The 26,958-nt window shown below is 38.1% G+C and overlaps 1 protein-coding gene across 5 annotated transcripts in view; it reads left to right on the plus strand.

Moving 5' to 3' along the window:
- Positions 1 to 26,958, plus strand: part of VRK1 (VRK serine/threonine kinase 1) — an 80,167-nt gene that overhangs the window by 696 nt on the left and 52,513 nt on the right. For 2 of the 5 annotated variants that reach the window (XM_072963677.1, XM_072963678.1), the window contains exons 2-3: positions 3,030 to 3,118; positions 5,381 to 5,488. The exons of 2 other annotated variants lie outside the window; for them this stretch is intronic. In XM_072963677.1, the coding sequence (XP_072819778.1) occupies positions 5,413 to 5,488 (76 nt within the window). In that variant the 5' untranslated portion in view covers positions 3,030 to 3,118; positions 5,381 to 5,412. The remainder of the gene's footprint in view (positions 1 to 3,029; positions 3,119 to 5,380; positions 5,489 to 26,958) is intronic. One more of the 5 variants, XM_072963681.1, reaches the window with a different exon arrangement.

Consider the following 26,958-nt stretch of genomic DNA (forward strand, 5'->3'; position numbering starts at 1 on the left):
CCAGGCCTGGGCACGGGGAGGAGGCCGGCCGGTTCCTAACCTGCCATTGTCCGCGGCAGGCCCGGTGGGAGCTTGCGCTTGAGGGCGAAGTTCAGGGCCGTTCAGCTCCGTGAGGAGTTTTATGAGGGGTATTCGCGCTCCTCTGACAGTTCCTCCTCTGTTCTCGCTCCCTGGCTGCAGGGTGGCACCCTACGCTGGTGCAGCTGTAGTCAAGTGTAACAATTTTTCCTGCTGTCGAAATAAGTTTAGGCTCTGGTCTTAAAACTCTCAGGTAATCTAAATTGACAGATAGCACCAGAATAGGTGGGTTGAGAGAGAGAGGGAGGAGAGGTAGACACTTAGGTTCCTATTGAGGCCACCCATTTTTGTAACTTCTTTTCTACCAAGTTACCCCCCCCCCCCTTTTTTTTCCCTTGCTTTGTATTGCGTGTTCCTTTCCCTCCCCCATCTCCCCTTCTTGGAACAGCTTGGAAATACCAGTTGTGCTATTGGGAGGTAGTGGGTTTAGGGAGCTGCTGAAGAGCCTCATTAATTCTTTTTCTTTTTCTTAAACTGGAATTGCCCATCTGTTGACTCTGAAGTTTGCAAGAATTAAAGTATGGCAACATTTATTTTTTAGAGTTCAGAATAAAGGCACCTTACTTTTCACGATATGCTGAGTGTGATACTTTTGGGCAGAATTTAATCTACAATTTTAAAGCAGTTTCAGAGGGAGGCAAGGATTCGTTATATAATCATCTTATTCAGATTATGTTGATGCTTTCCGAAATGGCAAGTAGTAATTGGAATTAAATTTCTGGACAGATAAGGTTGTGATCATCTGCTACCTGTGGAAGGGAATGTAACTTAAGTGGTCGCTTAACAAGGGCCTTCTCTACTCAAGTTACCATAGGTGCTGTTTTCTGTGCACCTCAACACTGCTGATAAGATTCTGAGTTAGTGGAGTAAGACAGTTGAACTCAATAACAATAAACTTGTGTTAAGCATTACTGGCCATTTAATTCTAGTCTGTAGGACAAATATCAGGTTTAGAGTGTAATGGCTTCTTATGTTCAGTGCTGCAGAAATTATGAGAGGATATTTGTTAAACAAATGAGAAAATGGAGGAATGTGTCAAGCCTAGAACCTGGCATATAGTGAGTTAGTAAGTGCCCAGGAAATGGTTATATGGAAAGCTTATGCTGAGTTTTATTCCAGGATGCAAGTGTATATTTTAAAAATAACAGTAATGCATTCAAAATGTTGACAGACCCTAAAATTAAATTTCTTAAATAGGCCAGCTTTTTTTTTTTTCAAACTTGAGAACTAATGTGAAATAATAATAAATATATAAGTGAATGTCCCAGATGTCTAGGAAAGAAAAACAAGATTTTTATTTTGACAACTATGTTTTTTTTCCTTAAAGCCATCCCTAATAAGATATGTGCTATGAATAGAATTTTGATTTGAAAAATGAAACTTTGAAAGTATTTTTGATTTGATAAATAAAGCTTACTGAAAATGAAGCAAAGCTTAAAAACTTACCTTCTATCAGATGAAGGACGATTCATGAATTTATGCAAATGGGCAAATGCTGATATCTCCATGCATCAGGCAGGGAACCTAATGGAAATTAAATGCTGCCTCTTTGTGTGTGCCGGTGAGGCTTTCATGGAAATTGGTCTTGATGGATTTTGAGAATGGATTGGTAACTGAGTAAGACTGGATAGTATATTTCAAATGGATAGGATATTTTCCATGCTTGCCAAGGTTATTTTGCAGAGTGAGCAGAAGTGGACTCACTTACTCACCAGACGTCATGTGCCTGCTGAACACCGGGAACTGTGCAGGGTGCAGTCTATTCTTGCTATTGTACTGTTTTGTCGAAGCAAGTTTTCTTTTAAATTAATAGAGATCATTTTTTTTTTTGACTTTGGTTATCTAGCATCCAGCACACAAGAGGTCAAATATGTATGTATGACACATTGGAAAAACTATACTCTTAGAAATAAAATGTAGAAAATACGGAATTTTTAATAAGGATGTAAGGTTAATTTAGAAAGGTGATCGAATCTTGACAAAGCATTTAGCTTGCGGTTGCAACCAAGATGTGTTTATACTCCAGGATACGTTTGGCCCCTTTGACCAAAATTCCTGTGACTGTGTTCTTCCTTGCCATTATAAAGACATAAAGAGGGCCGTGCCCTTTGATACTTTTCCCCTTTAGCTTCTGAATGATACTTAAGTACCTAACATTCTGAGGTGGTGGTTTTGATGTAATTTCGTACACTTGCCCAATTATTCCTGCTCCCTCTCTCCCAGTGTTTTAAATCTTTGCACTCAAACTCAAGCGCATTCCCTCCTTCCTTTCTGGATGACAAATGGACAACACTTCAAGAGAGAAAAGCTCTCTAGAGAGCCTAGAGAAGTATGAAGTCTGGCCTTCCCCCCGTAATCGGAGTTTGATTTTTAATATTCACCGGTAAATACTGATGACAACAACTGCTCGTAGTAACATTCTTCAGTACATTTATTAAGAATTTTGTTAGCCACAGCATTTTTTGTCAACTTGGCTTGAATTGTATTATTTATTTAGTGTTCATGTAAGTTTATGGATTTTGATGATTCTTTGTAATAATTCTTATCTCTCCATGGGTCTCTGGCCCATAGAATAGGAACCAGTACTCTAAGATTTGAAAATTAGATGTTGTTCACACTGGATGAGTATTAAACATACATAGACACTAAAGTGTTTATCATTAGTAAGTGGGAAGATACACTAGACGGAAGTCATATAGTTAAACTGCAAGGTTAGTTAATTTGAGATTTAGGAATGTTTGTATTTTGATCATATACTTTTTCAACAAATTGTATACTTTATAGTAAGGACACATTTGTCTTACGGAGCTCAATATCCAGAAGGACATAGTGGGTCCCACAAGGGACTGAATGAGAACTGGACAGTCATTAGGAGCAAGGACAGCACCAGCCCACTCTTTTTACAGCTCTGTAGTTTCTTTCTGTGTGTTTATGTCATTTTCTCTTTGCAGACAGGCAGTCTTGCTGCTGGTTGCATTTGGGTCTGCTCCAGATCTAGCTTCTTGTTTCAAGAACCCCAGAGAGACTTCATTATCTGATTGTAAGTTGTAGCCAGAATTAAAAAAAAAAAAAGTCATGAAGTTAGAAATCTTACAGCTGACTACAGCTTTATTTCAGATTAGTTGCTTTTCTCAAATTGTTTTACCACGTAACAACTGAACAAACGCCATTGATGATGATACTATGTATAAATGCATTGTGATCACATTTCATAATACTAAGTGCTGGAAAGTGCTGTTAAACTTTCAGTCTTTGCAGACTGTGTACGGAACATGGAGAAACAGGAACTTGCCATTTCTACTGGCAAAGTTGCTTTTGTTTCACTTCTTATTGTAGTTTACTTCAATGTGGCAACAGAGATATCACAATACAGATTATATCTAGTTATAAATTCTTTGTTAGAGGTAATAAGACAAAAGTATTTAGGAATCAGAAAAAAATTTTAAAAATTCATTTAAAAACTGGCAGGTTATATGTAAGAGTCTTAATCTTACTGGTTTTACAAGCTTTTAGAAAACATTGTAGAAAGTGTGATTTTCAAATTTACATTACCTCACATGTTGCTGGTAGGAATGTAAAATGGTACAACCACTCTGGGAATTAGTTTGGCAGTTTCTTAAAAAGTTAATCACACGTATGAACATATGACCCAGCAATTGCACTCCTGGGCGTTTATCCTGGGAAAATAAAAACTTAACACTCACACAAAGACCTGTATGTGAGTGTTCATAGCGACTTTGTTGATAATAACCAAAATCCAGAAACAGCCCCATGCGTCCTTCAGTGGGTAAATGGTCAAATAAAATGTGGCATAGCCCTGTAGTGGAACTCCAGTCATAACAAAAAGGAACAGACTGTTGGCACAAACAGCAATTTGAATGGGGCTTAAGGCCATAGTACTGAGTGAAAAATAAAACAACAATCTCAAAAGGTTGTGTGATTAGGATTCCATTTACATAGCATTCTCGAAATAAAATTATGGAAATGGAGAACAGATTAGTTTAGGCTGAGGTGAGGGCTGGGTGGGTTGATGTGGCTAAAGGCGTAGCGTGGTGGTGTTTCTCTGTGGTGACAGAACAGGACTGTATCTGGATTATTGTGATGGTAACATGTATCTTCATCCATGATGAGCTGTCACAGAACCATATACACATGTACACACACACACACACACAGAATGTAAAAGCTGAAATCTGAGTGAGTTCGTGAATTACTAACACTGTCAGTGTCAGTTTCCTGTTTGGTGGCTGCTGTGCTTGTGCACTGTGTGGCTCTGCCACGTTTTATACATGTTTTATTCACTCATGAGGGGCTGTAGGTTGTTTCTAGTAAAACATTTGGCTGTTACACGTAAAGCTGTTGTAAACACTCATGTACAGGTTTTAGTGTGAATATAAGTTTTTAATTTTTTTTAGGATAAATACTCAAGAGTGCAACTGTTGGGTTGTAGGGTCAAGTATGTGTTTAACTTACTAAGAAACTACAGACTTTCCCAGACCTATACCGTTTTACAGTCCTATCATCACTGTATGAGAGATTCATTTTCTCCACATCTTTACCAGCATTTGGTGATGGTGGCATTTTTTAAAGTCAGCCATTTTGATAGGTATGTAGTGGTATCTTGTGGTGGCTTTATGATGATGAACATCTTCACCTGTGTTTATTAGCCATTTCAAGGGGTTCAGAATGAGCCTCTCCAAGATGTGCCACTAGGGCATGTGGATTACCTTAAGCCAAAGACAATGGAGACCCGAAAGACTCAGGAAGAGCTTTTTACCTCCCCCCTCAACTGCCTAAAAGAATTTAGGTAGGGGGCTGGCTCAGAGAGACCTCGTTTCAGACATAACTTTTATCTGAAAGACCTGTTTGGCCTCTGATTACCTGACATCTGATCTTACTGCCCTGTGAATTACCCTCCTCTCTTTTGAAGGCGGCTCCTGTCCCATTCCTTAGCTCAGGGTAGCATATAAGCCTCAAGTGCCAGACTTGCTCTTGGGTCTCGTATATTTATGGAAGTGTAATTAAATTTGTTTTTCTCCTGTTAATACCTATTTAATATAATGAATACACCCGTCAAAAGAACCTGGAAAGTTAAAGGGAAACTTTTTTCTCCCTACACATGCATGTCTTATTTGGTGATTTGTCTTTTCAAATCTTTTGTCCATTTTCTAATTGATTATTTGTTTTCTCCTTGTTGAGTTGACTGTATCCTTTATATATTCTGAATGCAAGTTCTTTGCCAGATACGTGATTTGTAAATGTGTTCTCTCAGTTTGTGGCTTGTCTTTTTGTTCTCTTCCAGTGTCTTCTGCAGCACAGAAGTTTTTAATTTTGATGAAGTCCAACTTATTGATGTATGGATCCTGTTTTTGGTGTCATGCATGTCTCAGAACTCTTTACCAAACCCTAGGTCAGGAAGGTGTTCCAAGTTTTCTTCTAAATGTTTTACAATTTTATGTCTTGCATTTAGATCTATGAACCCATTTTGGGTCAATTTTTGCAGGGTATGTTGCTTATGTTTTGGTTTTGTGTGTGTGTTTGTGTCTGTGAATGTCCAGCTGTTCCACAACCATTTGTTGAAAAGACTATCCTTTCTCCATTGAATTTTTTTTTACCTTTATCAAAAATCAGTTGACCATACACTGTAAATCATATACAAAATGAAGATAGCAGGAAATGAATAATTAATTATGAAAATTAATACAGATTGGTGAAGGTATGACATGGCTTGTGTCTTGAAAAAATATGTGTAGATTTGAGAGGAAGTGAGAAAACATTTTTACATTTTAGAGAATAGCATGAGCAAAGCTAGGTCCTAGAGAAAGTAAGTAAGGACTGGCTGTTTGGGGGAGTCATGGGAGTGAGGGGGAGGAGGGAAGGAAAGCGGGGATAGTTGGCTCATGAGTGTTGAAAACTGCTGGCTAATTTATGGTCAGTTTCATTGGCCACTTGAGGTGCTGTAGGTTCTTGAGCAGGAAAACGGGTGGTAGAAATGGTCTTGAAGAGACGTTTTATGGCCATGAATGGCAGTAATAGGTTGGTAGGAAGAACAGGATATAGCCATGACCCTTAACTTGACTTAGCACTTTGCGTTACATTTACCAGAAAGCCAAAAAACATGGTGTCACTTCAGAACATTAAGTCCTTAGTGTTTCCTAGAGAAATAATGGTAGATTTGCCACTGTCCTCAGTGACGGATCCTGAGAACTCTGCTGGATTTTCAGATTACCTCATATTAATGCTACTTTTAGTAATTTGTACATCTGGGAAGAAGAGTAGTTTCTGTCGGCTCATTGTTGATGTGGGTGATGTTTCTTAATCAGGCCTAAAAAGGGTCCATGATGTGAGCAACTGAAATGATAAAAACATAAAGAGTTGACACATTGGTCCAATGAGAAAAAGATAATGGCATCACTTTTATTTATCATGGCAAAGAAGAGACTCAGGGATTATGTAGTCAGTATCTGCTGATACTTGTATATGAAGAACTATACAGAGAATGATGATGACCAGTTGTCCTTCAAAATCACCGAGGACTGAATGAGGACAAACGGATCAAATTGTAGCAATAGAGTTTTTAGCCTGAGGGAAGAATTTCCAGGCGATAAGAACATTAGATACTTCATGCCAGTGATCCAAAGGGTCTTAGATAGGAATAGGAAACTAGATGTGGTTTAGGGACATTTTGTTTATAGTCAGGCAATGTGACAAGTGACAGCCCCCCAGTCCTAATTTATTAATTTGTGATAAAAAAATACTCAGTTTCTGTTTTCTTAACACCCACTTCAGTTCTTGATTTCTTTCCCCGAACAAATTACAGTTTTTTTCCCCCTCTGTTCATCTTTGGGAATCTTACTTGGTTTCTGCTTTCTTTTTGTGCATTTAAAAGATTATCTTGGTTGTAGATTAGACTTCTGTCATTTAAAAAATAACCACTCAACAGAGAACTTACTTCATGTCAAACTACTAAATATCCATGCATTTCTACCTTTAAATTTAGAACATGGAAAGGCATACCCCATTTTTACAAACATCAACAGTGACCTTGTTGAGCAAGGGACTTTCCTGCATAGGTTACTATGATGTGTATTAATGAAAGAGTGGCAGCGTGAAAGGCTTTTGTGCCACCACTTCTTTGTCTTCACAGTACCTTTTCTGTTTGATTTAATTTCTTTAGTCTGACTCTTTTCTACAAGTCTAGATCTTTTTTCCACTGAAATGTAGAGATTGACCAAGAATATTTCACTTGTGACTGCAACCCTTCAGTATTATCATGAAGGGTTTTTTTTTTTTTTTTTCTGCAGAAGAGCAAGCTCTTACAGTGCTATGCAAGCTGCCCATTTAAAACTATCATTGCTTGGCACCTATGCCCTAGTGACAGTTTGACCAACATGTGAGCAGGCACACTGCCATCCTGACAGATGGGCGTGCGTAGAGGCAGCCAAGAAACCATGTATCTGCATCTAGTGTATTTGTTAAGGGCAGGATTCCCAGTCGGGGATGTTCAAACGTCTGTCCATCCTGAGCTTTCACGCCTATGGATAAAGGGATGTTATCATTAATCTCAGCTTCTGACTGAGATTCCATGGGTGTATAAGAGCTTCTTGGCTCTTACAGAAGTAGGCAATTGGGGACAATCAGGATAATTGTTCTCTCCTTCATCACAGGACTACTTCAAATAATACTGTCCTTTTTCTCCCAGCCAACTAGGTTTGCAGTGAGTATAAGCCTGTTCAGACATTGTCCCACTACTTCTAGAATATGTGCTGTTTCATTTGTATTCTCGAGTACAGAAGCTTTGAAGTATTTATGGTTTAGATAGTGATGTACGTACTTGGAGTCAGGTAGATCTGAGTTCAGAGATTGCTGTATGACATTAGGACAACCTAATTTTACCATCAACTCAAGGTAAAATAATAGCTATTTCATAAGGTCGTTGTGACAGTTACCTTTGAAACATGAAGGGTGAATCACTTGATATAATGTCTGGTCCACTGTAAGCATTCAGTAAATGTTTATCATTATTACCATTATCATCCTCACTGTAACATACCTGAGGACATTTTTCTCTGGAGAGTTATCTGAAACAAACACAAAAATTGACTCACTTCCTACCATTCTTGAAAGTCATGTATTGGATATCATCATTCTCTGGTCTATAATGGAATACCTCCAACGACAGGGAGCTCACTACCTCTAGAAGCGGGTTTTTCAACCATGGGACTGTTGACATTTTAGACAGGTCGTTCTTTGTTGCAGGGGGTTGTTCTCTGGATCGTTGGGTGTTCAGTAGCATCCCTGGCCAGGGGGACAAAATTGTCCCTGTTTCAGAACTACTGCTCTAGAGACAGACTGTCCTGTTTTTAACAAAGTTTTGACTGTTAGTAAGTTCTTTCTTATACTGAGTGGAAGTCTACTTTCTTATTTCTCCTACCCAGCTCTGTTTTTTGGAGACTTGTTGAACAAGCTGAATTCCTGTTTCACATAACATTCTTTCAAGTACTCAAAGATGGTCCTCAGGTCTTCACAGTCTTTTTGTGTTGAAATGTCTCCATCAAATTCATTATTTGTTTCTTACAAGGCATGCTTTCCTGTCAGTTCATCACATTGGTGACTTTCCTTTGATTTAATTCCATTTTTAAACTGTAGTGCTTTAAATTGAATGCAGTACTCCAGGCAGGGCTTGAGTAATAAAAAAAAATAGAGTTACATCTCTTGTTTTAGATACAACACTTTTTTTCTAAGTCATATGTTGAACCTAGAGTTGAATAAAAACCCTAGAACTGTTTAAGCCATATCTTCTTCATCCTGTTTTTTGGGGGTCCAATCATGAGAACTTATTTTTATCCTGTTAAATTCCTTTTATTGAATTTAGCTAACAGTAGTCCTCATTCTTGGTCAATTCTGAAGTTTCTACTTAAAAGAACAAGTAGGTGATGATTCTGTCAAGTGAGATTAAAAATACCAAAAAACTAGAAAATATAGGAGAAAAGGGTGTGTGTGTGTGCAGGCATGTGCATGCATGCCCATGTGCACATATATGAAAAGGGAACTGGGGATGGAAGCCTGGGGAATCCCAATATACAGAAGTAGCTGGGCAGAAAGGAGGCAACAAAGATGACCAGGAAGGGGTAGACACGGTAAGATGGAAATATCTTCGGATTCCAGGATGTGGAGTATCTGGAAGCTGGAGTGATTATGTTAAGTACTGAGTCAGTATTTGAATATTTTGTATTCAAGTTGATACTTGAAAACAAAATGAAAAAGGCATAGTCTCTGCTTTCTGCCCCTGTTTTTATTTGCCCGATGGTTTAACTGTTCAGTTAATGACACGACCTAGTCAATTATGCCTGAAAACTTAGTCATTCATTATTTCGCCTTCAGACCCATACATCTGTTAGGTTATCTACTTCTACTGATTGAAAAAAAAATACATACTGGGAAGAGTGCACAGATCTTCAGTAGCTAGCTCAGTGATTTTGTTTTTCTTAACGAAGTGAACACACTATAATAACCACCACCAAGATCAAGGCGTTCACTGCTCTTGCACTCCAGAAGCCTCCACTGAGCCCTTTTCTAGTAATTATTCCCATTCAAAGTAACCACTGTTCTGACTTCTGTAACTATAGCCTTGTTTTACCTGGTTTTGAACTCATGTAAATGGAATTATACTGTATATACTCCTTTTAACCAAGCTTCTTCTATTCAACATTGTGTCTGAGATTCATCCATGTTGTTGCATATAGTACATTGTGTGTTGTTTTTAGTAGTTCTGTAGTTCTGGTTGTCTATTATTGCATAACACATTAGTTTTGACTGTTGATTAGTACGTAACACACCACTCCAAACTTACGGGGTAAAACAACAATCGTTTTATTACACCCATGGATTCTGTCGGTTAGGAATCTGGTGAGGATAGCTTGCCCTGCTCTATGATGGTTGGCGTCTAGAATCGTTTAGGGGGTTCCCTCACATGTATGGTACCTTGGCTGGGATGTCTTGAAGACCAGGATAATCTGGGATTGGTAACCAGAGCACCTACTTTTTTTTTTTTTGAAAGTAGCTGTTTTATTTTTCCAGTGGTATATCTAAAACACAATTTCATTGTAGGCAGAAACATCTACTTGAAACTTGCTTTGCTTCTTTGCAACCTTTGAGTCCCAAGTGGACTGTTTAGATAGTGTTCTGCTATTGCTGCTGAAAAGGCTATAATGGGGTTGAGGATCATATATGACCAGAGGAAGGTTAATGTCAGTATCCAGAAACAGAGACTCCTTTGAGGGGGAGAGGAGGTTTAGGAAATGTCTAGTGAGCATAGCCTCTCTGGTGGTGGATAAAACCACAACAGTCTGGAGATGGGAGCTCCTGCATCCTCATTCTGGGCCCCTATAGTGAGACATCAAGCTTAAATTGGATGTCGGCATGTGTGTAGGGGGCTTAGGTTGGTGTTATATTTTCTTCAGTGCATATGCTTCCTCTTCTGTTCTGGGACTAAGTCTTATCACCTTATCACCAGCATAGTGGTTACTGTGAAGGTGGCTGTACCCTGGTTGCAGATTCTCCACTAGGCCTTGGCTCTTCATAGCATGTTGGCTGGATTCCCAGAGGAAGCTTCCTGAGAGTGAGTTAATCCTCAGAAGTCATATAGCATCACTTCCACTGCATCCTATTGGTTGAAATAGTCACAGTTGTGCCTAGATTTGAGGAGTAGGAACTTAGACCTCACATCTTTATGGGAGATGTGTCAAAAAAAATTCATGACCATTTTAAAAAACCACCACAAATTATATACCACAATTTATCCCTTCTATTGTGGGTAGATAATTTGAGTAGTTTCTCCTTTGGAGCATAAATTATGAATAATGCTTCTTTAATCATTCTTGTTCCTATTTCTTAATTCACATATATATTCATTTTAGTTGAGTATATATCAAAGAGTAGAATTGCTCCTTGTGGTACATATGTATTTTCAGCTTTAATACATACTGCCAAGCAGTATTCCAGAGGGGTTGTGCCAGTTCATATTCCTACCAGCAAAGTGTGAGAGTTCCTGTTGCTCTGCAGCCTCCCCTCCACTTGGTGCTGAGGTTTACTTGTCTCTTCAGCACTTGGTGCTGGGAAGCTGGACAGCTACCTGTAAAAAGACTGAGATTAGAACACTTTCTACTATCATATACCAAAATAACTCATAGTGGACTAAAGACCTAAGTGTAAGAGGAGATACTATAAAACTCTTCAAGGAAAACATAGGCAGAATGCTCTTTGATGTAAATCACAGCAATATTTTTTTTGAACCAGCTCCTAGAATAATGGAAATAAAAGCAAAAATAAACAGGATCAAATTAAACTTAAAAACTTTTGCACAGCTAAGGATACCGTCAACATGAAAGACAACCAATGGGAGAAAATATTTGCAAATGATGCAACTGACAAGGGACTAGTTTCCAAAATATACAAACAGTTCATATAGCTTAATATAAAAAAAAAGCAACCCAATCAAAAGATGGGCAGATGACCTAAATAGACATCTCTCCAAAGAAGACATCCAGATGGCCAACCAGCACATGAAAAGATGCTCAACATCACTAATTGTTAGAGAAATGCAAATCAAAACTACAATGAGATACCATGTCACACCAGTCAGAATGGCCATCATTAAAATGTCCACAAATGATAAATGCTGGAGAGACTGTGCAGAAGAGGGAACCCTCCTACACTGTTGGTGGGAATATCAATTGGTGTGGCTGCTGTGGAGGACAGGATGGAAATTCCTTAAAAAACTAAAAATAAACTTGCCATATGATCCAGCAATCCCACTCCTGGACATATATCTGGAGAAAAATATGATTTGAAAAGACATGTTTATAATAGCAAAGACATGGAAACAACCCAATCTCAATTGACAGAGGACTAGATAAAGAAGATGTGGTGTATATGTGTGTGTGTGTGTGTATATATATATATGTATGTGTGTGTGTGTGTGTATATATATAATGGAATACTACTCAGCTATAAAAAAGACTGAAATAATGCCATTTGCAGCAACATGGATGGATCTGGAGATTGTCATTTTAAGTGAAGTAAACCAGAAAGAGAAAGAAAAATGTCATATGATATTGCTTATATGTGGAATCTTAAAGGACACATGTGAACCTACAAAACAGAAATAGACTCACAGACATAGAGAACAAATTAATGGTTGCCTGGGGGAAGGGGATGGGAAGAGATAAACCGGGAATTCAGAATTTGCCCCTCTTGGGGAGTGATGGAACTGTTAGCTGTCTTGATTGTGGTGGTGGTTTCATTAGTGTATACAGCTATCAAAATTCATCAAGTTGTACATCTGGAATATGTGTAGTTTACAGGAATCATACCACAATAAAGGTGCTAAAAAATAAAAACTTTTATTTAGAAAAAGTTAAAAAAATTAAAAATATTTTTAACCATTCTGTGGTTGTGTTGAAGATTGCAGTGTGGTAATTGACATTTCCCTAATAACTAGTGATTCGAGCACATTTTCATGTGCTTTAAACATTTTAGATGTCCTGTGTTGTGAAGTGCCTGTTTAAGTCTTTTGCCCATTTTAAACAAATTGGGTTGTTTGTCTTTTTTTCCTATAGAAATGTTGGAATTGTATATTCTGGATATGAATCCTTTGTTGACTGTATGAACTGTAAAAATCTCTTTCCATCCTATGGCTTGCAATTTCACTCTTGTAATGTGTTTTTTTGGTGAGCTGAAATTCTAAATTTTAATCATTTCCAGTTTACCAGTCTTTAATGGCTAGTGTTTTTTGTGTTTTATTTAAGAAGTTTTTGCTACCCTGTGGTAATGGATGTATTTTCTTATGTTATTGTCTAGAAGTTTTATTATTTTGCTTGTCACATTTAGGCCTCAGTTTCCAGGAGTTGATTTTTGTGTTCTGAGGTAAGGATTGAGGTTCTTTTTCCCCCCATATGCTTATCTATACAAGTAATAGGTAGCACTGGGTCAGGTGGACACGAGTGTGGGAGCTAGAGTTCCTGTATTCTCAGCCTTAATCCATCTCTAATGTACCACTTTTAATCACTTGGGCGTGATATTAAACCCCTCTGGCCTCAACTTCACCTGTGAAATAAGGATTTAAATGAAATGCTTTCTGATTTTCATTTTGACTCTAGTTTGTTAGATCATTCTACTTAGTTTACAGTTTTCTTTAGGCTTATTAGAAGCTTCTTGGATCTGGTTTCTGTTATCTGATGTGTTCTTAATACCTCCCAGCTTTATGTTGTCACCAGATATGATGAGTGTGCTAGATTTTCACCTAAGCTACTGGTGAAAGACAGCTTTCTTGATCACGTTGGCAAATCCTTGCACCCACATATTCTCCTGAACTTGTCCTTTGTCAGTTGCCAGGAGCTCATCATTCTGTTTTAGTAAGCCACGGTTCAGGACACCAGTTCCATTTGTGAATGTCATTTACATATACATATACTGTTCACTTTACTTGTCCCTTCCTTCAGTTTCCTACTTGAACTTCTAAGAATCACAGATACAATGTAGAGTTTCAGGAATCAGCAGAGGTCATTCATGATCAAGTGAGTTCTAGTCTGGGCAGGCTCTCTCTCCCATGTTGCATGTGTGCTCCTGGAAAGTGGCATATCTTCCAAATAGCTACATACTGCTTATAGTCCGGAACCACACTGATGACGCAACGAAATCTACCATTTGCTGGTTCCTTTGTGTTCTTAGTAGTCTGCGTTGGGGTGATTTCTCCCCTTCTTTCAGAAAGTATAGTTTCGTTGACACAGAATGTCGTAACTCCAGTGTAGCTATTGTTACTTCCTTTGGCATTCTTGGTGTCACCTTTTTCCTCTCAGCTTTATTAAGATACAGTTCATTTATCATACAGTTCACTCATTTAAAAGGTATTGTTCAGTGGTGTTTAGTATAATCAGAGGACTGCAAGGAACCGTCACCATGATCTAATTTTAGAATATTTTTGTCAACCCTTAGAGAACTCCGCTACCAATTAGCAGTCACTTTCCATTCTCTCCCGTGCCCCCCACAGCCCTAAGAAACTAGTAATCTGCTTTAGTCTATAAATTTACCTATTCTGGAAAGTTTACATAATGAGAGTCATATAATATGTGGTCTTTTGTGAATAGCTTCTTTCACTTCACATGTTTTTAAGGTTCATCTATGTTGTAGCATGAATCAGTGCTTTATTTCTTTTTATTGCTGAATAATACCAATGTATGAGTATATCACGTTTTATTTATCCATTTATCAGCCGAAGGATGTTTGAGTTGTTTCCACTTTTTTTTTGACTATTAGGAATAATGCTACTGTGAACATATATGCACAAGTTTTTGCCTGGACGTGTGTTTTTCTTTCTCTTGAGCGTATACGTACCTTTAGAATTGCTGGGTCATATGGTAACTTTGTTTAATCCTTTTCAGGAACTGGCAAACTGTTTTCCAAAGTGACTGCACCGTCTTACCTTTTCACTAGCAGTGCATGAGGGTTCAGAACCTTCCAAATCCTCACCAGGACTTGTTATTTTCTGTCTTTTTTAAAATACCCTTCCTAGCATGTGTGAAGTGGTATCTCATTGTGATTTTGATTTTCATTTCTCTTTATGACTAATGAAGTTGAGCATCTTTTTGTGTGCTTATTGGCCAGTTGTTTGTTTTGGAGAAAGGTCTATTCAAATTTTTAAATTGTGTTGTCTGTATTATTGAGTTCATTAAACTTTTAATGTTCAATCTGATTTATATTTAACTAGAAACATTTTTTCCTTGGTTTTCCTTCCTTTATTTTTCTTCCATTTTGCATTTTGTTCAGGGACATTCATTCTCTCTGCAGTGAGCAGGAGGGTTGAGAGGTTTCTCAAGCCATTTTGCATTCTCTTGACAACAACTTGCATTAGCAAAATGCATGGTCTGGTACTCTCAACGCTACTCAGTGCTGAGGTTTTCACTTTTCTTTCTTTTGCATGTAGATTAAATTAGATTTTTGAGTAGTTGATTTTAGTCAGGACCGCTTAGTAAGGAATGGTAGCAAAAATGCCGTCATCCAGATGCTAAAGTTGCAGAAGAAGCTGACTTTAGAATCTTCAGGGTTTTTGCACTGGAATCTAGAAGGTAGTCTCATCATGGTACTGTTTTTATGCATTATTGTCTTAACCACTTTTTCATATATTCTGCAGGAGTTTATCACATCAAGTTTTTTCCAACTGGATTTGTGTCAGTATTTTATATTAATAAAACATAAGCTAAAAACATTTTTTGTGAACAGCTTTAAATCAGTGATTTATTTTGTTAGTTTTATCATTTTGATCTTTGGAAGTCATCCTTTTTAACAGAGTTAGGCTGTGTATTTATAGTAACGTGAATATGTTTCTGTTTTCTATACTATTTTTATGATATTTATGTTATTAGTCATTAAAGCAAATATTTTACCTGAAGACTTTTTGTTTTGCAAATTTCTGCAGTGTGCCCCCTCTCTCAATGCTTCTGTTAATTAGGGAAAAAAGACGTTTTTGCAGCAATTACCCTTTCCGTTCATGTTTTTTGAATCTTGGCCCTGTTAATTTACCTGTCCATGATTGTAAGGGCATGGACAAATTATTTGACCCCTCTTACACTCAGTTTCCTTGTATGTGTAGTTGATATAATAATACCTATTTTTTTGGTTGTTATTGTAAGAATTATAATGCATTTAGATTACCCAGCGTACAGCCTGCCACATGGGCTCTTAATAGTTGATGATAGCAGTTCTTGTTACATATTAGTTCATTTCATATGTAAGAGCAGTAAGTTATAAATAATAGTAATTGATTTTTCTGGTATAGATTTATTTATTTTTATCATTTCATATTTTTACTCATTTAGGATTAATTGGGCAAAAATAACTGATCATATTAATGTAACAACTGGATGTCAGTATTTTCAGTTAATAATCTTTCAGAGACTTGTACTGCTCTCTGAAGACTACAGGCTGAATTGCTCTTTAAAGACTGACCTAGTATTTACATCAAACATCAAAGTATAGTGGAGTCTGCAAGTAAAAGTATTGGGAGTGGGTTTTCTACATGGTTGGCTGCTGTGTTTTTCACTTGAGGCAGTTGGTAGGGCTCACTTAAGCCCATCCTGGTGTAAAGGAAGCCCTAGCAAATTCCAGATTAACAACACTGGAAAAAGTATTTTACTTAATAAAACTCTTTTATTGTTTATGAAGAATTCTTTAAAATGTTTTAACTGAAAAATTAGTATATGCACATAATAATAAATTTAAACAATATAAAAGCATAAATAATGAAAAGAAAACTTCCACTCCAAAGGCATTTTCTGCTACCAACTGATTATGTAGCCTGCCAGTAATATGCTGTATATACACGCATGGTGGGTACATTGTTACACAGCTCCCGGCGGTGCGATCACATATGTTCAGACACACGTAGCATGTGTATAATAGGTCTTTTCATTTCATGTAAGTAGAAATGTTTTATACATGGTTCTTTCCATGCATTTTTCACTTAACTATGTCTTGGAGACGGTATCAGTGTATATAGATCTACCTCATTTTTAAAATAGCATAATAGTCCATTCTGTGACTATGTCATCATTCATTTAATACTTTCTCTTGATATAAATTAAGGATATTCCTAGTCTTTTGTTATTATATACAGTTCTGCAGTGAGTATCCAAGTACATTTGACAGGATGTGAATGTACCTATGGGATCAATTGCTGGAAGTGAACCTGCTGAGCCGGTTAAGTTTTTGATAGATAATGGTAAATTGATGTCTTTTTCCCCATACTCTTATCATCCCAGTGCATTTTCTGACTCTGAACTTGGCCAATCTGATAGCTGAAAAATGTGATTTTTAATTGTAAATTCTCACTGTAATTTTATTTTGCATTTTATTAATAAATGAAGCTGAGCCTGTTTGATCTCCAGGGTATAGTATTAGTGAAAGAAATAATGGTGAAGAACAAGGTGTATAATCCACCGATTATCTAAGAAGTAGGGGATGCAGTTAATATATTTTAGTATTTAAAAAGGAAAAAGGAAAGATAAACTAAAAACTAATAAAAGCAGTTATGAGAAGGGAAAGACAAGAAGAACGGGAAGGAATGGAAGCTAGACTTCTGAAGTCTTGTGTGTTTGGAAACGTAAATATTTTACAAAATTATAAAAAATTCAAAGAAGAAAAAGACTTATCACTGAAATGTTTAGGTTCATGTTGTTAAGAACCAAGGTTTTTTAACAAAAGAGAAACAAGTATAAAGTCAGAGAAGTTAAGCAAAAACTCTATAATCCTAAATTTGAACAAGAATATCAGTATAAACTTACGATATTTTTCTCTTAAAAAAAATCTAGCTATGTCTACTCAAAGACCTAGAAATAGTGACAACCTGGGAGCAATGAATATCTAAGGCCCAGATTTTGGTCTCTAAATACCATTTTCCATTAAAAGGAGAGAGACCCTTTGTAGAAGTGATTGATTTTAGATTTAGGACAGGAAAATATACATGAGAGACCTGGAACATCTTGTACTAGAAAGCAAGGAAAACATCCAGCACTACTGGGGCCGTGTCAGAGGGACACGGTGGTCAACCCGAAGGGCTTCAGTGTCAAAAAGAAACGAGTGAACAGCAGCCCTGGCACTCAGAAGCTGGCCTGGCATGACAGCGAGGCCACTCTGCTCTCCAGTTAGACGTAGAAGTACCTCAGAGCCCTCTGAGAGCATGATAGAAAGAGACAGAGCAGACAGAACCAGGGCGCTGCCACCCACAGACTTCCTGGCCAGAATGGGTGACCGCTGCTTCTTCACTTCTGTGTCCTGGTTCTAGCCTCCTTCCCTTAGGTTTTATTGAGGTACCCAACATAGAATTAGCCCACTTTCCAACTGCATCCCTAGACCCTCCCCCAATATACAACCGAAGCCCAAATCCGATCATAGATTCTTCACAATGCTCTCTTACTGAGATGCCCCACTGTTACCACGGCATGTGTTCTCCCAGCTTCTTTAACTGCAGGTGTGTTTGCTGAAAGGTGGAAAGATACAGGACAATTTGAGCAACCACAGTAACAAAAAATACAGAGAAACAGGTTAAGTGACAATTTTAGGATAATTAGCAAAACTCAAAATGTGGGAAATTTTACAGGACAAATGACAAGGGGAAAAGGAAAGTAATAAAAGAGAGAGGTGACACTTGTCCATTAAAGAGATTCAAAGACCCATCATCAGTCAGTTTTAGTGACTGAAAAATCAACTATAAGACAATTTTTTTTTGAGACAGGAGATTTAAACACTTAGGTAATATTAAGGAATTGTTAATTTTATTAGATATGACAATGATATATGTGGGGGCTGTATTTCTAAAAAGTCCCTGTTAGGAGTGTTTACATATGGAATGATGTGGTGTTTGAGGTACGCTTTAAAATAATCTTGGGAGGGGCTAGTGAGTTGGGTAGCAATTGGCAGTGTGTGGACATTGTTAAAACTGGGTGATGTGTGTGTGGGAGTTCATTAGATCACTTCTCTACTTTGTATGTATTTGAAAATTCTCCCAGTAAGTTCTTTTTTCCTTTTTAGGTCATTTGTATTTATTTTTCTATGAATTCCTTCCCATGTCAGTTTTCTGTTTTTATGCTGGGCTTTTTGTCTTTTTTCTTGTAATTTCAAGGTTCTTTAATATGCCGTGAGAAAATTAACCTTTTGTCGTATGTTCTGTAGGTACTTTTCATTTGTCTTTTGAATTTGTTTATGGTGTTTTTTAACCTGTGGAAAATTTTTTTTTTATTTTTGTCAAATGTATCAATTTTCTTTATGCCTTGTGTGTTTTATTTTGTGTGCTGGCTAGAAAACCCTTTTTATCTCTCAGATTCTGAAAAGTTTTTTTTTATGGTTTCATGAGCTTTTTTTCATGGTTTTTAATGACGGTTGTACTCTTCCAATATAGTCTGACTATTTGGTCATCCTAATTTCTTTCAGAATATTTAGAAATAATCTTCTTTTGAGCCCTGCTGCAAGAATATATAAGGGAGGATGTTTGGTAGCAATCCTGTGGAGATTTAATAGTGAACACCCAGACAATTAACCATAACCATAAACAAAATTTGGTAGTTAATTTTTCCCCCCAAATAGAATAAATGGGAAAGCTGACATTTACAAGACTATCATAATGTACTAAATGTTATATGAAAATATTAGCAATATAGTTCAAAATGTCTAATGTTAGAGAAGTGTCAGTGTTGGCTTTACATGAAGAAGCATTCCTTTTAGCCTTTTTCCTAGGGCTCATGGGTCGAGGAGCCGGATGTCACCTCTCTTTGAAGTCGGCATCTTCAGGCTTGCTCCTCTCTCAGATTTGATGCTTTTGTCTGGCCAGAGCAGGAAGTTTCTAGTTTCTACTCGAAGACATTGATGGAGGAATATTACTGGGTCATTTCACCACTACATCAGAAGTCAGAAAGAGGAGTACACAGCAGAGACTTCACGGAATTGTTCCTTTTCTGGGGAAGTGGTGGCAATGCGGTATCTTGGGCTTGTGTTTGAAATTGTACCACACTGCGTGTTCTCAGTTAAAAATTAATTCTAAAGTCAGTGTTCCTCTTTTAGAACTTTTGGAAATCATTTAAAGGAAATAAAAGTTGGAGAAGTACATCTGATACTGTATTTTAAACATTTTACTTACTATACCAAAACATTTTGGAATTTAACATTAATCACTTTTCTAATACAAGTTAGAAGATCTGACTAGGAAGACATTTTTCTTCTCTGAAGATATCCACTGAAGTTTTCAAAGTTAGAAGCATGTCTTCACCTAGTTCTTTCCAGCTTAGGTGTGAAAACATGACTGGTATGACAATTGCTTCTAAAGATTGTATCACAGTTGGAGTTTAGCTTAATGTTTTTCAGGAATAAACCTATGAATTTATGGGATCATTATCTCTGGAGGTTCACATCTAAATTCTCATGGTTTGTTGTGTCATATTTGAGTCCTATTTTGTTAATGTTACTAAAGGTGCTATATAGCTGTGACTGTTTTTTCATACTTTTATTCGTATGTTTGTTCCTGTGAGTGAAACCAGGGGACTGAGTGGGTGTCCCTAAAAGGAACTTAGAATTAACCTTTCTGTGTCTCAGTTGTTTATGTTAAATGGTACGGGCAGTAACTCTGCTTTTACTCCTGTGGTCATCCTTACAGTTCTGTCTCAACTGTAGAATTTGTAGGGACAAAATGAAGTAAGTATATGAAGAAGACTCTATTGTTGAGAAGTGTCTATCTAAGCTCAAGATTCTGTATTTTATTTTTCAGAGGATTTCTTGGCACCAATCAAATGCATTAATAAACTTCTGGTTAGCTGGCTTGTTTTTAAGAGAACTGTCTTTAGAGATACTGCTTTCAAGTTGTTCTTAATGTAATTTAGCAAAAGAGGTGGTGAAGTTCCTTGTTGACCGATTATCTCCTGTTTGATTTTATTCTTTGACTTAACAGTACATTGACAGGAAGTCATTTACACCAAAATATGTAGTTATTTCTTAATCCCAAATAAGTTTGAAATACAAATGAGTGATTTTGGCCTGGGATATGATGGGATGGGAAAGGAGCAACTTTGAGGGGCTCCTCCTGAATCATTCATTGACTAATTTTTTTACCTAACTTCTAAAATGAACTGGTGGGAGCTTTTATTAAAATCCTCTAGTAAAACAGAGTTGTATGTAATAGGGCCCTTACATTGAAAATGAATGATTTAATGAAGAAAGGAAGATGTACCAGAATACGGTTGGCCTCCATGTCCATGGGTTCTGCATCCACAAATTCAGTCGACTGCAAATTTGGCTAACTGTGGATCAGAAATATTTGAAAAAATTTTTTCTAGAAAGTTCCAAAAAGCAAAATTTGAATTTGCCACATGGACAGCTATTTATGTAGCATTTACGTTGTATAATGTATTCTAAGTAACCTAGATATGATTTAAAGTGTATGGGAGGATGTGCATAGATTATATGCAAATGTTATGCCATTTTATGTAAAGGACTTGAGCATCTGCAGATTTTGGTGTCTGGAGGGTCCAGGACCCAGTCCCCAGGGATACTGAGGGGTGACTCTGTCTAGACCATGTTCCAGTCCGTGCATTACAACCCCCTGTGCAGCGTTAAGATACACAGATGCTGGGGCTCTTGTGAAGGAGGGCCTTTATCGTTTCAAAGTTCCATTGGTGATTATGATGTGGAGCCAGCATTGAGAATTACTGCCTCACACAGTGGGTCACTATGTAATTGAGTGTATACTTTTGCTCTGAAATTCCTGGCACTTACTAGAAGAGGAAGCAGGAGTTTCATAGCTCTTAAAACCTTGAACACTTGCATCACTGGGAGAGGCACTTTTTTCCCACCATGAAACTGATAGCGTTTGATATTGTAGATGTCTACAACTGCTCACTGTCTTTAATAAATATTAGTTTTATCAAAGGATTCAGAAACATTGTTTACCTGGAGGGCTTTTTATTGATCCTTGTTTGAAGCTGATGGTGTAATATTAAATCGTAATTGTGTGATGGCGTTTCTGCATGAAGCTAAGTGCAACTTCTTGAAGCCAAACGTTGCATTTTATTTGTGTTTATATTTCCAGCCCCTAGCACATTTTCCAGCACATGTTCTGGAGGTGTTTTATAAATGCCTTTGTAATAAATGAGTTCAAATGTTTAATTTCCTGGTGAACTAAACTGCCATAAAGATAGAGCTCAGAAAATCTCAAGTAAGAGATGATTAGCATGTTTCCTAGACCATCTGTCACTAATATCGATTGTTTCTACTTGGCACTGAAGACTTCTTTTTTAGGGGTGGGTAGCTTGTGTTAAGTTAAAAAACATTTTTAAAACCTCCTAGGGTTTTTCTGTACCCCTCTCTTTAGTGGCTTAAAATCAGTTTTTAAAAAACTGACATTCTTACTATTCAGTGAGGATTAGTGTTGTCATTGGTTATTCCAATAGCCACACCTTTGTAATAACAGGCAGCTGTTTCTGCCTTGCCCCCCAGCCTATTTGATGCATCAGCCGGAGTGATCCTTTGAAAACCTGAGTCAGAGCATGCCGCTTCTCTGCTCGAAACCTTCCTGTGATTCCCCACCTCGCCGGGATGTAAGGTCAGGGTACTTGGAGTGGCCTGCATGTTGGGCGTGATGGCCACACCTTGCCCTTTTACGTCTTGGACATCAGCCAGTGCTCTTCCCGTGCTAACCCTGTGCCAGCTGCACCAGCCTCCTTGCTGCTGCCAGAACAGGCTGGTGTGCCCTTGCCTTTGGCCTTTGCACTTGCTGCTCCCTCAATGTGGGAGGCTCTTCCTCTGGATGCCTGCATGGTTAGCTTCCCTCGCGTTATTTTCAGGTCACTTTTTTGTGAGGCTTTACCAGATCATCTTTTCAATTTCATCATTAGTCCCACCGCCCACACCTTGTCCCTACTTTATTATTTTTTCCCTTAGCACTTGTTTCCATTGGACATAGCACATGTTTTAATTTTGAGAAAAAATGATCTGTCTCTTCTAAACAAAATATAACCTCAGTGAGAGCAGGGATTTTTGTCTGATTTATTCACTGCTTTATTCCCATCTTCTAGAACAGTTTCTGGCCCAGAGTATGTGCTCCATAAATACTTGTTGAGCAAATGAATTAATGAAGCAGACACTATGCATTGTAATAATAAAAGATTCCATGGGATTCGGTGTTGTTTTTATTTTAAATTTAAAAGGAGGTGTAGCATGGTAAAAGCTTTTATATTTCCTGTCCAAAAGTTGCACACCATTTACTCTAGTAACACTACCCAGTAACTCACATTTAAGTTAAAGGGAGAGTAGAGCCTAGTCCTGTCCGCTGCTTCTTAGAAGTGGAATTTGATCCATTATAAAACCATTCCTACCTTGAGGTAACTTTAATGACAAAGGCCCTTAAAATTTTGCATTTATATCAAGTTCAGGCTATACATGGAATGGATTTTGAGGGTGTAATAATACAAGTTAGCCAGAAATACAAAAAATATAAAAACTTTGGTGAGAAATTGGTCAATGGGAGAATTCTTGACTCGAGCTTTCAGAGTAGGATTTTTATTTTGCTTGAAGGGTTGTGAATTAAAATGCAAGTATAACACACGTCCCAGGTGGTGTTTACCCTTTGGCTGAAGCCAGAGTCCCTGCCGCGGCCCCCGGGGCTCCCTTGAGCTGCTGCTGCCGCACTCCCTCTGTGTCTTCTCTGCCTGCGTCCCCCTTGCTCACTGCACACCAGCCACGCTGGCATCACTCTTCCGTGGTTGCCTGGCCTTCTCCTGATGCAAGGTCTTTGTACCACCCACTGCTCTGCCTGGAGTATCTGCCGCAGGTACTCCCATGGCTGACTTCCTTACCTCCTTCCAGTCTTTGCTCAGATCTTACCTTCTGAAGGGGACCGATCGTGACCCCTCTTATTAATACTGTGTGCTGCTCCTGGCCACTGTGCCCTCCCTGTCCTCTAGCCCCCCGACCTGCTCTGCTTCCTTATTTTTTTTAAACATAGCATCTGCATTCTCTAAAATATTAGATATTTGCCTGTGATGTTTGTTTTTATCACCTAGCTCTTTCTGCTAGAATATAAATATCAAAAGGTAGGACCTTTATTTTGTTCCTTGAAGGATAGCAAGTGCCTGCAACAGTGCTTGGCACCTGGCAGATTATCAATAAATGTTTGTTGAGTGAGTGAATGAACAAACCGTTACTCTTCTTCATAAGTTCACGTAATTCACAGTTAACCTTTATTTACTGCTGTGATAACTAGTAGATTTATGTAATTAGCATCTATAAGAACAGCCATTGAAATAATACGACTGTATTTGTGCATCCATGTTGTAACGTGTGTCAGAATTTTCTTCCTTTTTAAGGCTGCATAATATTTGCTGTACATACACCCGCATTTTGTTTACTCACCCATCTGCGACTGGATAGTTAGGTTGCTTCCGCCTTTTGGTTACCGTGACTAGGGCTGCCATGAACATGGGTGTGCAGGTATCTCTTTGAGACTATGAACTCTTTTGAGATCTGTTAGCCTAAAGGAGTAATCACATCCATCGGTTATATTTGCTTATATAATCTACTCTTATAAAAATTATATTTTGGTGTAAGCTGTGGAAATGTAGTTGGTCTGCTTTTTCAGCAGGAAACAATCCTGGAGAACTGTATATCAAAAAGTGGAACAAACTCCTTGAAAGAAAGAGCTAGTTCTCACTGTTGTGTGTCCCCTGGATTACCTATGCTGTGAGTGGCCTAGAGCAGCGGGGTGAACACCAGGAGAGTGTTGTATGGTGAAAGCAAGAGGAGGAGATGCTCCAGGAAGGGAAGAGTGCGTTGTGGTGTCGTAGGCCCCTGGGCAGCGAGCTGAACCAATGAGATGACCCATTTGGGCTGGAGTGGGCATGTGAAGGTGGAGTCCAGGTGTGTGCGCTGTGGGGAGATGAGGAGAAAGGAAGGGTTAGTAAGTACAGACATGTTTAAGACACTTAGTACTGATGGGGAGAAGGCAGTTGAAATCATAGTGCAGGGGAATTAAAAAGCTTTTTTCTTTCTTTTTTTCTTTTTTCAATGGAAGAGCCTCAAGTATATTTAAAAGCTGTTAGGCAGAATCTGGTTGAGGGAGAATATTTGAAAGAAGCGTTAATTAATTGTTAAAGTCCTGAGGATGCTGAGGGGATGAAATACTGGCAAAGAAGGGCCTGACGTTTGATAGAGAAGGAGAGCTTCCCTAAGTTGTGCTAAGAGGAGAAAGATAGGATGGATGTGAAGTTGGGCCTGAAGTGGGTGCAGGTGGTTTGTAGGTTTGAGTCTTGGAAAGATACAGGAATTCCCATTTGTTTCTGGCTGTTTTCTCTAAACTGGGAGATGAGGTCATCTATTGAGAATTGTGAGTTAGGAAGGGAAGTTATAGTTTTGAGGAGAATAAATTGGGTTGGATGTGGTCATTGGTAGGCAGTGGGAAGAGATTTCAGTTCCTGGGCTTTTCAAAGGAGTGGCATCTCCACTGCATTTGGATGTATATTAAGCACAAAGTTGGAGATCAGATACTTGAGGGGAAAAAAAGCTTAATCTCTTTGCTGTACAGTTTTACACATTCATTGAATTCCTACCAAATGCAGTGTATTATAAGCCAGTTCTGGTACCTAGGGAGCTTATAAACTTACAGGGAACATTTATCAAATGTAATAAGAGGCAGGACCAGTACTGAAACGTCAGAGGTCACGTCTGACTGAAGAAGAGCTAGATCTCTGCGTATGGAAATGATGTCAGCAAATGTAGACCGGGAGGGTGAGAGAAAGCTTTCTACTGCTAAAACTGGAGCTAGGAATACGTTGGTACCATGTTAATGGCATGGTGAGTACTAGCTTGTTCAGAATTACCCTTGAACCAGTGTGTCTCTGTTCAGTTTAAAAACATTAGCAAAGCTTATGGCTTTAAAGAAAGTTTCATAAAAACATATGACCCACCCAGAGGAACTGACATGCATACCTATTTTAGAGACAATTTATCACTAGTCATCAGGTGTGTGACAAGCTTTATACAGACAGTGCTGTGATTTCCCAGTTTAGGCATGATGAATTCAGAGAGCTTATTAATCTGAGTGGGTGGCATTGTTTGATTCATTCAAGCTCTTTTCTCTGCTCAGCAAAAGATTAAAAAAAAATTTCCAAATTTGAATCCAGGACTTGAAAAATGCCAGTTGTCTAAATACAGTACCATACTGGGATAAATATAGCTATTGAAATTTTAAGAATCTCTTCACAAAACTTTATTTTAATATTCATAGCAGAACTTTTTTTGGAATGTTATCTGAAAAACAGAGGACCATTTTATTATAAGAGCTGACTATTAATTAGGGTATTGTTTCAGATGTAAAAGTTGATCTGCCACTGAAATTCTATTTGAATATGTATAGTTCCAAGCTTGCTTTGTGTATTTAATAACTTTAGTCCCATAATTACTCTGTTTACAATTAAATTTTGGTGGATATGCTAATATGGAATATACCAGTGAGTGATTTTAGCAAAGGGCAGTGTTGATTTGCATTTTGATGTGCTTTTCACTTGCATCTGAGTTTCATTTAATATCGGTGGAAAAAGAGGTGGTCAGATTATGTAATAGGATGGTAAAGTTTCTTTTCTTTGAAACTTCTCTGTTGGGTTGGCTATGTAACAGTGGATTAGCTTTGCTCCAAGTGGGTAGAAATTATGCAGAGAGATTTGGTTGGGGTTTGTGCCCTCCAGTTTATTCTTTTAATAGAAACCTCAGTGGAGTTACTGGTTTCATTATACAGAAGCAACCTGTAATGTACTAAAGCAATTGTTTAATTCAAATAGATATTTTAAGTTCTTTTAAAATCCACTAACTTACTGAGGCAAATGCTTATGGTCAAGTTATTTATTACAGTTTTTGAGTAAGGACTTCTGGTTTTAAATACTTCTCCTTTTCAGAAACCCCCTGAAAGGGAGATTGTGACACACAGAGTTCATATTCTTTGAAACCAGGAGCCTTCTTTAACTCTGAACTGGAAAATAAGTGGGGCTGCCAAGTGCAGTGAGGGTCAGCTGGGGGCATGGTAAGGATGTGACAGGGGACACTCAGGTCTGAGACTCACCTCAGACGAAGCTGGCAGAGTAGTGATCTTCAGAGTAAGTGGCCCACCCTGAGGGGCACAACCAGTGCCTTTGTTAGGAAGAACAGGAATGGGTGTTGGCAGGAAAGGGCACTAGGAAGCTTGATGGCATGATGAAAATGTTCTTGAACTTGAGCAGGGTGGTTGTGGGTGGAGTGTGTATGCACGTGTAAACATATGTCAACCTGCGTGTACGTTTGCAGGTTATCAATTTA

Source organism: Vicugna pacos, chromosome 6 (assembly GCF_048564905.1).
Source record: "Vicugna pacos chromosome 6, VicPac4, whole genome shotgun sequence".
NCBI lineage: Eukaryota > Metazoa > Chordata > Mammalia > Artiodactyla > Camelidae > Vicugna > Vicugna pacos.